This window comes from Lolium rigidum, chromosome 5, assembly GCF_022539505.1.
Source record: "Lolium rigidum isolate FL_2022 chromosome 5, APGP_CSIRO_Lrig_0.1, whole genome shotgun sequence".
NCBI lineage: Eukaryota > Viridiplantae > Streptophyta > Magnoliopsida > Poales > Poaceae > Lolium > Lolium rigidum.
The window spans coordinates 178,375,223-178,386,823 of record NC_061512.1 but is presented as its reverse complement, the minus strand read 5'-3'; the positions used below and the strand labels follow the sequence as shown (position 1 = coordinate 178,386,823).

Sequence of the window (11,601 nt, the reverse complement as noted above, 5' to 3'; positions counted from 1 at the left end):
GTGTCTTCTTCGGCGAGCGATGTCCTGAAGCTGAAGTCTTTTGGGTGGTCGGTGCGATGGCCGGCTGTGATGCCTGCGGTGTTTCGCGTGCGGTGCTCGTGCTTGGGGATGGTCCTTTGAACGCTGGCCCAGGTGTCTATGCGCGCTCTGGGGAGAGCTGCTCTGCCTTTCGATGGTTCGGCGCCCTACGAACCAGGGTGAGAAGGTTGGGGCCTTCTTCGAAGGCGGAGGCGGATGGCATGCTGGTGGCGGCGCGCCAGGTCTTGATCATGGCATGAGCCCGGTGGTGAGCTTCACGGCGTTTCCTCTCCTCCGCTCTGTCCATTCCGTTGGATGATGGCATTGAAGTCCAAGCTGTGCTCTTTTGTTTTTTCTCTGTTTGCTTGTTCCTTGATGCTTGTAAGCTGTTCGTTCAGCACCTTGTAAGAGCATCTCCAGTCGCGTCCCCCAAACCGTCCCCCAAACCGCGCCGGATCGAGCGTTTGGGGGACGTGTTTCGTTCGTGCCGCGTTTGGGGGACGTCGCTCCCCAGCCGCGTCCCCCAAACGCCGCCCCCAAACATTTAAAATAATTTTTCTTGGTATTTTTATTTCAATTTCCACAAACTAATACATAATTGGGAACGTGGTTTACACGAAGACATAGTTTGGAACATGGTTTTCCACAAACTAATACATAGTTTGAACCATGGTGGACACAAATATAAAATATTGCAAAGAAACTAAACCTAACTAGGCCGTGCATCGAAGGTTTCCGTGTTCGCTGCTAAGAAAGAACACTCGAGGGCACACCCGAGTCACCTAAACCGGAAAATCCAGCGGGAGGATGGTGCCCTTGTTGGTTCTACCGATGAGGCGAACAGGCAGAAACCTCCGTGCGCGTATTCGCTGCGAAGAAACAACACTCAGTCGTCCTCCTCGTCGGTGCTGTCGTCGTGGGAGTTCCTGTCGCCGTGGTAGTCCCGGAGGCAGCGCCTCTCGTCGAAGACCTTGACGTTCATGTCCCTGTTGCCGAAGTAGGAGAACACGAGGATGAAGCCGGCTTCGAGGCTGTGGTGGCGCGCGAACTTCTCACAGCCGATGTTGAGGTACATCTTGCCGCGCGCGTCGTAGATCGCCTTGACGATCCACCGGCAGTAGCCGCACGAATGCTCCCGCAGATGCATCGTGCGCGGGCGTACGCCGCCGACGTACTCGGCGAAGGAGTCCGGCAGCCTCTGGATGCCGCGCGGGTCGCCCTTGAGGACGTGGACGAACTCAAACAGGACGTCCGGCTCCACGTCCATCTCCGACGATGAAGACGACGGCGTGGGAGGCGACGGCGAGCGTTCAGCTATGCCGCGGCCACGACCACGACCACGACCACGGCCGCGGCCGCGAGGTCAGCCTCCGCCTCTACCAGACATAGCGTCGAGTCTTGTTAAGAGATGGTGGCGGCTAGGGTTTGGGAGAGAGGCGCTAGGGTTTGTGTGTGAGAGGGACGATGAGAGGCGCCCCTTTTTATAGGCCGGAGGGAGGCGGAGGAGCGGTGGCGCTTATTAACGCCGGCACGCAGAGCTAGGCGCGACGGGACGCGTCGCTGCGCCCTCTGCGGGAACTGCACTGTCGCTGCGCGCCAATAACTTCCGTCGCGAGGTAGGCGACGGTTAGGTTTAAATTAATTGTGCCGCTGACGGGTCGGCCCCGCCACTCCCCGCCTCGCTTTTCGTTGTGTCCGGCATCCCCGGTGCGTCCCTGCGGGACGGGGACGGGCTCGGGGCGCCGGACACCGTATAGGGCGCGCCGAATAAAAAAGAGCTTTGGGGAACGCGGCTGGAACGCATTTTCTGTCCGGCGCGCCCCAAATCCCTTTGGGGGACGCGGCTGGAGATGCTCTAACTCTGCCATTTGTGGCTTTATTAATTTATAAAGCTGGGCCTCAGGGCCTTACTCTAAGTAGGGTATCTTGGACTACTAGCCTACACGTTCATGCTAATTAGTGCTTTATAATTTGCTACTCGCGCGTTTGATCAACACGTGTATGTTTTTGCACGTGCAACTTTGGACTTTCTCGTTATATTATATGTACACAGTATGTGTTTCCTATACATGTTCCCCTTCCTTATTCGCTAAGTCTAAGCGGCGCAGAAGTGCGTGATGGAAAGAAGAAAGAAATATTCGATCAATCGTCTAGGCGTGCAAAGTTTGGAGGAAATGTGGAATCTTCAGCAAGTATATTTTAAATGCACGTATGCTACTATGTGGAGGGCCAAACTCCCAAAGGCAGAAAGGCGATCTAGTTCATTCTCGCCACATGAATACTTTTATATTCTTCAGCCAATCCGGATGTGACGCCGTCACTTGGATTTGCCCGGCTGCCGGGACACCTATCGTGCCCACGGAGCTCACTGGAATCTTGTGAAGTTAACAGAGCGCATGAATGAGTCTATGGGCTTCTATAGTTCTATGGCCGGAGATATAGGAGTACTGTTTACTCACTGTAGGATTAGCACCCGACGTGGGGTTGAAATTGCCAATTAAGGGTCGTCAGCTGTCAATCAATCAGTGTTCCAATGCACTTTTGAGGGTGTTGGTGCAGACTGAATTTATATCTTCTAGCTAGCTGTTGATAATACTGCTAATTTCCTTAGAATATATATGCTGATCAGTGGAGGTCTGTTCATGCCGGAGATTAGCCATTGATTAATATTCCAAATTCCATTGGCCGGCGAGATGTTTGTTCAATTTCTGTCATTCAGCCATTATGGGATATCCCTCTTTTGGGTCCGAAGAACTTATTCTTAATAAGGTTAGTATTAACATGGGCCACTAGAATTGACTACCACTAGAAACTTCAGCTCCTCTGAATCAACAGAGACGCTGATGTTTGATAACTGGCCATAGCTTCAGCTGCTACTTCAATTGGAATATCTTGACCAATTATCTAATTATCAATAGGTCTCTTCTCCAAAAAAAATATAAACTAGCCATAGCTTCAATTCCTACTGAAATTTGAATAGCTTGGCCAATTATCTAATTATTGATCGGTCTCTTCTCCAAAAAAAATTAAAGTATGTGTATTGATTTCTTTGTTACAGTAAGTCAAGATATTCTTTCGTGCCAGGGCCGTTATATATGAAAAAGGTACTATATTATATTTAAGTTCCCATCTGTTAGCTTTATGTGGTTGCAAATAACTTGTAGGAGCAGATGCATACACCCTCAATGATTCTGCAACTTAGTGCTAGTTGCTATGGTTAGGTGTCACAGCAAAAGGATCAATGCTTGACATTTCTTCCAAAGAAGTGGAAACGAAGTGATTAAAAGAGGGCCAGCCGGCTGGGGTTTAAAGAGGTTAGGCATCACCCTCCAAGTTAAAAAGAAAATGCCATGCTTCACATGAGTAGCTAGTGCCTTTTTCGCATTTTCAGCTCACTTTCTAAGTTAGTGTCAAAATGATAATGGTTTACTTTTCAGTGTGGAGTAGAACAGTAAACAGAGTAGCTTTCACTACCTTGAAGGATGACTTCCGACTTGAACTTTCGGTTCAGTCTATCTTTACTTACTCTTGCATACATTGGACTTAATGATGATGCCCGTCTCTACTTCTGTCTGCACTGAATGCAACTTGCTGACAATTGGAATAATATCTTGATGACTTCCACCAACTTGTTCAATGGGTTGTTCTTACGGAAAACAATAGCATTCTGGTATATGTATTTTTATTTATATGCATGTTCGAAGGGTTTAAAACATGCAGTGAGACCTTTTGTAAGCTTTACTATTTTCTAGTCTAGTTGTAATCAGCACTCTTAGATTTTCGATAAAGAATGCTTTATTACTTAAAAGTTTTAAGCATTACACTCAGCCTCTGCATAACTAAGATGCACACAGCCGTTCGAGTATCAAAAGTATTCAGCAAAGGACTCCTAGATGAAAAAGAAAAAAAACAGAAGACGATCCCGGCTAAGCTTCATTGGCCTCAATACGCCTATTATGCATCCACCCATGTTGGGAAATAAACTACTTCGCCGTGTTCTCCAATCGTGTAGATACATCCGTAAAGAGGTCACGATCCTTCAAACGTTGGAGTGGCGAATCAGCACTCTTAGATAACGAAATACAACAAATCTGGCTGTACATGTCTTTAGAAAAGTCACAAACTGACATACAAGATGAAGACTATGGCTATCTTATACTTTTTGCCAATAATGGAATGACCAATATACCAACCTCAGTTCTAGGCTGCTTGGCTAGATCACAAAGCTGTACATGTCATTAGAAAAAACATAACCGGCCATAGAATGATGAAGACTATGGCTATCTTAAACTTTGCACCAATAATGAAATCAATCACCAATCAACAAACCTCACTTCTAGCTGCCTGTAGGGCATCTGTAGGCCAACATGGGTTTCTTTGTGCAAATGTTTCAGCGAAAGGAGGGACAAATGTAAGAAGGAACAGAAATGCTGGCGAAGAAGTGCCCTTCTTCACATTTTCAGATCACTTTCCAAGTTAGTGTCCAAATGATAATGGTTTACTTTTCAATATGGAGTAAAACATTAAAACAAAGAGTAGCTTTCACTACCTTGAAGGATGACTTCCGACTTCAACTTTCGGTTCAGTTTAGTATCTTTAATTACTGTTGTATACATTGGACTTAATGATGATGCCCGTTTCTGTCTGCACTGAATGCAACTTGCTGACAATCGGGATCATATCTTTGATGACTTCCACCAAGTTGTTCGAAGAGTTGTTTTTTATGGAAAACAATAGCATTCTACTATATGTATTTATATTTATATGCACATTTGAATGGTTTAAAACATGCGTTTTAGAGAACCAACCTGAGGTTGGATGGTTAGGAGGGTGGTTGTACCCCCAGCCCACCAGAGTTCAAACCCCAGGTTTGACAACGTTCCCGTCGATAGCGAGGCGCCTGTGGTGACTTCGTCAATTTCAAGATCCAATCCGCCGGCTCAGTCTTCCGGAGGTGCTCATAGGGGTAGGGTGTGCGTGTGTGCGTTCATAGGGGTGAGTGTATGCGCGTGTATGTGAGCGCCTGCGTTTGTACTGTGTTTCTAAAAAAAAAACATGCGTTTTAGGCTTTACTATCTGTGTCTAGTGTTTAATCGGAGCTCTTAGACCATGAAATACAATGAATCTTCTTCAAGCAGGATGTACATATATTTAGAAAAGTCACAAACTGACATAGTAGAAGCTGAAGACTATAGCTATCATAAACTTTGTACCAATAGTGGAATCCCAATATACCAACTTAACTTCTAGGCTGCTTGGCTAGATCACGAAGTATTAGAAAAATCACAACCGGACATGCAAAGATGAAGACTATGGCTCTCTTAAACTTTCCACCAATAATGAAATCAATCACCAATCAACAGACCTCACTTCTAGCTGCATGTAGGGCATCTGTAGTCCAACATGGGTTCATTTGTGCAACTGTTTCAGTGAAAGGAGGGACAGCTGTAAGAAGGAACAGAATTGCTGGCGAAGGAGGCCCTGAGCACCAATGATAGAGTACCTAATCACCCATTTTTCTAAGACCTGCAAAGTGGGTCCTGGATACCCAATCAGGGAACAGAACCACACCTCAGCCAACACCAGAGGGCAGCTGGCAGACCCAGATTGGTCTTTGGATGACTATGTTTGATCCCCATTATGCGTGCACCTTCCCCGCTGACAGCTTGCTTGCTTACTCGCGAACGATACCAACACCATCCATCATTCAGTACACCAGCACACGGCAAACGCGTGACCATGGTTTTCTGTTGTGAATACTCATAGCCAGGTTGTATGCATTGCCCTCTGGAAACTGAAACCGGTTGAGACAATCATGAGGTACACACCAGTGCACAATACTCGCAGCATTCGCCGCCGGTAAAGCTGCTGAGAATGCTCAAGTGTGAGTATACATTCCATAAATCGTTTGAACCGTCCACTATTTGGTTCATCACAAGTTTTATTTTAGGAAGTTGAAGAAAATAGAATGAGAAGCAGGTCATGGATGAAGAAATGAATCAAGAGAGGTGCCCGAACACACGGTACGCAAGTACCTTTGCCACTTGCTTAGCAGAGGGGATAAACGTTACTAACAATAGTCGGTTTCTCAGGCTCGGCTATCTTTATCCGTGGGTGCTACCTTTACAAGTCCCTATTGCCGGAGTCGGTTGAGGCTGCAGCATTCAGCAAAAGGAATACAGTGGGTGCAGGCAGGCAGGTACGGCGAGGGGCAAGGTATCTTGGGAAACTTCTTGCGGACATCAGAAAAATACAGACGCGGCCGGCCAGCTGCTAGCTGTGCAACAAAACAAAAGGATTCCGCAAAGCAAAGCAGGGCAAAGCTGGGCAGGCGGCTTAGCTTAGCGAGGTGCTGCCTTGTAACAAGCCAACAACTGCACAAGGCCTATATATATGCACCCCATCTTGTATCCACTCTCCAGCCATCTCTAGCTTCATGAAGTAGTGCTGTCAGTGGGAGCAAGCGACCGATTGATTCAGGAAGAGAAGAGAGTTTGATTAGAGAGCAGAAGGTCTTAACTCTGTTCTTGTTTCTTTCGTTGAGAGAGCAATTTGGAAGTGCACTAGAGGATCAAGCACATAGTAGGTTGAGGTTTGGTTAAGAGGATGGGTGTGGGTGGCACTCTTGACTACTTGTCCGAGCTTCTCAGTGGCGGCAGCCGTCACCGGAGCTACAAGAAGAAGAGGAAGCAGTTCCAGACGGTGGAGCTCAAGGTCAGGATGGACTGCGAAGGCTGCGAGCTCAAAGTCAGGAACGCCCTCTCCAGCATGAAAGGTATGCACACATCCTTTGAACATATTCTCAAAGGATTACGATGACTCAAGAAAATGCTGCAGAATCCACATGACATTTTTGTTGTTGCTGACGATATGATAACGATTAGTTCTTTTTTTTTGCGAGAAGATAACGATTAGTTCTTGATTCTTTTCATCTCAACAAAACTATAAAAGGCCAAGAAAAATGCAGGAAAACTGAAAGACATTTTATGGTTGTGTTTGCAGGCGTGCAGTCGGTAGAGATCAACCGGAAGCAGTACAAGGTGACGGTGCAGGGGTTCGTGGAGCCGCACAAGGTGGTGAAGCGGGTGCAGGCCACGGGGAAGAAGGCCGAGATCTGGCCATACATCCCTTACAACCTGGTGGCGCACCCCTACGCGGCGCAGACCTACGACAAGAAGGCGCCGCCGGGCTACGTGCGCAAGGTCGACGCTGTCATGCCGGTCGCCAGCTACGGCACCGGAGCCGGCGCGGCGCAGGAGGAGCGGCTCACAACAATGTTCAGCGATGACAACCCCAACGCCTGCTCTATCATGTGAGATTTGATACACTGGGGTTAGATTGCTGTGGACTGTGATGCGAAGATGATCGATCCAGATCGTTGGTGTGCTTTGTTGGCGGTGACATGTATGTAGCTAAATGTGTGTATAAAGATGTTAAAGGAAAAAAGTGGGCATATTTTAAGCAAGAATATTTTCAGAGTTTTGTCACCTGCTGCATGCATGTGCTGGAACGTCTCAGTCTTTACCTTTCGCACTACCAGATATAGTGTGTTTCGTGTAGCTCGCATCGTACCTGAAAGTTTAGAACTCGGTTCTTAATCAGCAAATCGATTTATTGACGTAGACAGATAATACAACAGATCTCAAAGAAACTAAAATGAATGCAAACTATGCAAATCCCTAATCTCTTTTCTTTTTCAAGATCACAGATCAGTAACCTTTTTTTTTTAGGAAAAGGCAGTCGATTTGCCACCCAATTAGATAGAAAGAAAGGATTTATTGAAGACAAAAGATTTATTTTTGAAAACATGAGCGGGTAGAAGATTCATTCAAACATATATGCTTAGTAAGCTTGTGTTTGATTGAGTCACTGGCAATTTAAATAGCAGGGTGTTATTCCAAAGGACTGTTGTAGGTGGATCACACGAGATTCTAAGCTCAACCACGACCTATCAAAAGCCATAACACAGCGGTAATGCACATAGCCTGATGTCTGTACTAGAGTAAGACCCTTTCTTGACCTTCCATGCAATCCATCTATCTATTATCTTTTCTAATGCAACTTTTGGTTGCATTTTCTCGAAAAAGAACCATTATCATGTGTACATCAACCATGCATTTCATTTTTTGCTACTAAAATTTAGATACTTTTGATTTGGGCCCTTCCCCAAAACGTTCGTAAACACATCAACGGGTGCCATTCGACCCGTAACGCTTCATGATTAAGCGCATGATAGTTACTGAAACATTATTAATTTTCCATTAACAATTAATTAAGTGTTTATATAGCCTTCTATTAATCCGTATAGTGATATGCATCCCTATATGTATAGATTTAGTTTTTTTCGAAATGGGGATATACCCCGGCTTCTGCATCATGACGATGCACACGGCCATTTATTAGAAAAGGTTCAAATTTTTATCGTTTACAACTCACGCATCAATCATCGAAAACAACACATATTATGACTACACATCAACATAGCATTCTAGTATATCGCCAACCATCCTGGCACAAGATATCCTGAGCGACCATCAGGAGTCGTGTGCATCCAGAAGCCATGGCATCCCGTTGACCCTCCGGAGAAAGGAGGGCCCAAAGCTGGACCCAATGTGAGACCATATAGATAACCTGCAATGAAAAGAGACTTTTTGTTAAAAATAATATAATTTCTGACCCTCCAAATAGACCAACATAAAGCAGAAACCCCAATCCGGTAATAGCCTTTGATTGTCTATCTACTCCATTCAACCAATTATCAAACATATTAGTAATATTGGTCGGAGGTGGAAGATCATAAGAGAAATTAACCGTACGCCATAAGAGCTTAGCTAAAGGGCATTCAATAAAAAGGTGATGAATGGTCTCCTGTTCCCCATAGAAAACACATTTTGTACATCCATTCCAATGACATTTAGCTAGATTGTCCTTAGTTAACAGAACCTTATTACTTAAAAACCACATGAAAATCTTAATCTTAAGTGAAACTTTAACCTTTCAGAGATACTTTCTCAGAAAAAGGGGTATGGTCACACATAAGATCTTCATACATCGACTTCACTGTAAATAAACCATTAGATGTCAAATTCCAAACAAAATGATCATCCTCTTCATTCAAATTTACCATCATGAGTTTCCGACATAATTATACCCATGAAGTCCATTTGTTACCACTCAACACCCTTCGGAAAGTAATATTCAGCGGTGTTTGGGCTAACACATGTGCAACTGTTACATTCTTATGGTGTACAATATTATATAAGGATGGATACTGTTGAGCCAAAGAAGTATTTCCTAACCCGGTATCTTCCCAGAAGCGGATACTCATACCATTACCAATTTTGAAAAAATCCCTAGAAAAAAACTCTTGTTTGACCCCCATCAATCCTTTCCAGAATGGGGAATCGATATGCCTAGCTTGCACCTCCCATAAGGTCTTCTGTCTTAAGTATTTATTATGTAACAGTTCTTGCCACACCCCGTCTTCATTAAGAAGTTTAAAGAGCCATTTACTCAATAAACATCTGCTTTTCATTTCGAGAACCTCAATACCTAAGCCCCCTTGATCTTTGGGTCGGCAAACGATGTTCCATTATGTAAGCCGGTATTTTCTTTTGTTGTCTGACTGCCAAAAGAACCTAGATCTATAGAATTTCAAACATTTCTTTACCCCAATAGGTATTTGCAGGAAAGACAACATAAACATCGATAAGCTAGTTAACACTGAATTAATAAGGACTAACCTATCACCATAGGATAGTAACTTCCCTTTCCAGCATCCTAATTTACTCTCAAACCGTGTTTCTACCGGATACCAATCAGAATTCCTGAGTTTTTTTTTGTAATGGATCAGAATACCCAAGTATCTAAAGGGAGTTGTCGAACATCACATCCAAAGATCTGCTTATACTGGTTCTCCTCCTCCTTTGCCTTTCCAAAACAAAAAATCTCACTTTTGTGGAAGTTAATCTTAAGCCCCGATAGCTCTTCAAAGATACATAAAATTAATTTCATATTAACTGCTTTGTGGAGGTCATGTTCCAAAAAAAAAGAATCGTATTATCAACATATTGTAGTATGAAGAGTCCTCCCTCAACTAGATGTGGAATTAACCCTCCGACTTGGCCATCCTCTTTTGCTCGTTCAATTAAGATGGCAAGCATATCCACTACAATATTAAAAAGCATTGGAGACAGAGGGTCCCCTTGCCTTAAACCTTTTTTTGTCTGGAAATAATGACCAATATCATCATTCACTTTCACCCCCACACTACCCCCTTGAACAAACCGTTGCACTAATCTACCCCATTCTGGAGCAAAGCCCTTCATTCGCAGAGTTTGTTGTAGAAAAGGCCATTTCACCTTATCGTACGCTTTCTCGAAGTTTATTTTAAATAACTCTCCATCCATTTTTCTTAGTATGTAACTCATGGATTGTTTCATGAAGTATGACCACCCCTTCCAAAATATTTCTACCTGGCATAAAGGCTGATTGAGTTGGCGTTGTAACTCTTGGGGCAATGCCCAAGATGCGATTAGTACAAACTTTAGTGAAGATCTTAAAACATACATTTAGCAAATAAATAGGTCTATATTGTTGTACTTGGACCTCATCCTCTTTCTTGGGTAGTAATGTGATAACACCAAAATTTAGTTTGTAGAGGGGCAAGTCCCCTTTGCTAAACTGTAAAAACAAGGCCATCAAATCATCCTTTATTATTTCCCAATTTTTTTGATAGAACTCAACTGGAAAGCCATCTGGTCCAGGAGCTTTATTCAGTTCCATCTGAGAAATCTCCTCAAAAATCTCCTCTTCCGTAAAAGGGTTCGTCAAGATCTCATTCTCTATCGATGAAATTTGCGTAATATCAAGGATTGCCTCTTCAGCTAAAGAAATATTGCTTGGTGCCGGTGCCCCAAACAATTTCTTATAGAATTCAGTAATATAGACCTTCAAATTATCTTCCCCAACAATAGTTTCCTCTTGTTGCTCTAATTGGAAAATATTATTTTTTCGGTGTTTACCATTCGCTATTAAGTGAAAATACCTCGTATTATTCCCCCCTTCTTGAATATGTTTAACTTTCGCTCTTTGAGCCCATTTAGACTCCTCTTCTCTTCTTAATTTATTCAGACTATCATTTTCCTTTTTTAGCTCCTCCCTTTCATTTAAATTCAAGAGATTTGTTTCCTCTTTCAAATCTAATTGATCGATGATGTTTAACAATCTCTATTTTTCTTTTTTATACTTTCCACTTCGATTTTTTGCCCATCCCTTAAGGAATTTTCGTATATGTCTTAGCTTATTCAACCAAACCTCCATTGGACTAGATCCACCCACAAGTGATTTCCACTCCTTTACTATCATGTCAAAAAAAAAACCTCTTGTCGCATCCAATGTAGCTCAAAAGAGAATTTTGCCTGATTACCCAGATGTGCTTTCATCCCTAAATCAATAAGTATTGGAGTATGATATGAATCAGCTCTAGTTAAAGCTCTTACAGTTACCAATGGGAATTTTTGTTCCCAAGAGATGGATGCTAGTACTTTATCTACTTGCCCATGTAAATTGTCTCCCAGTTAG

At 43.7% G+C, this 11,601-nt stretch overlaps 1 protein-coding gene across 1 annotated transcript; it reads left to right on the top strand.

The window, feature by feature from the left end:
* The first annotated feature begins 6,612 nt into the window (after positions 1–6,612).
* LOC124657840 (heavy metal-associated isoprenylated plant protein 23-like) lies at positions 6,613–7,395 on the top strand. The gene is made up of 2 exons (XM_047196327.1): positions 6,613–6,793; positions 7,021–7,395. Exons 1-2 carry the CDS (start codon positions 6,625–6,627, stop codon positions 7,332–7,334), a joined length of 483 nt encoding a protein of 160 aa, XP_047052283.1. The 5' UTR covers positions 6,613–6,624; the 3' UTR covers positions 7,335–7,395.
* Positions 7,396–11,601: the final 4,206 nt, after the last annotated feature.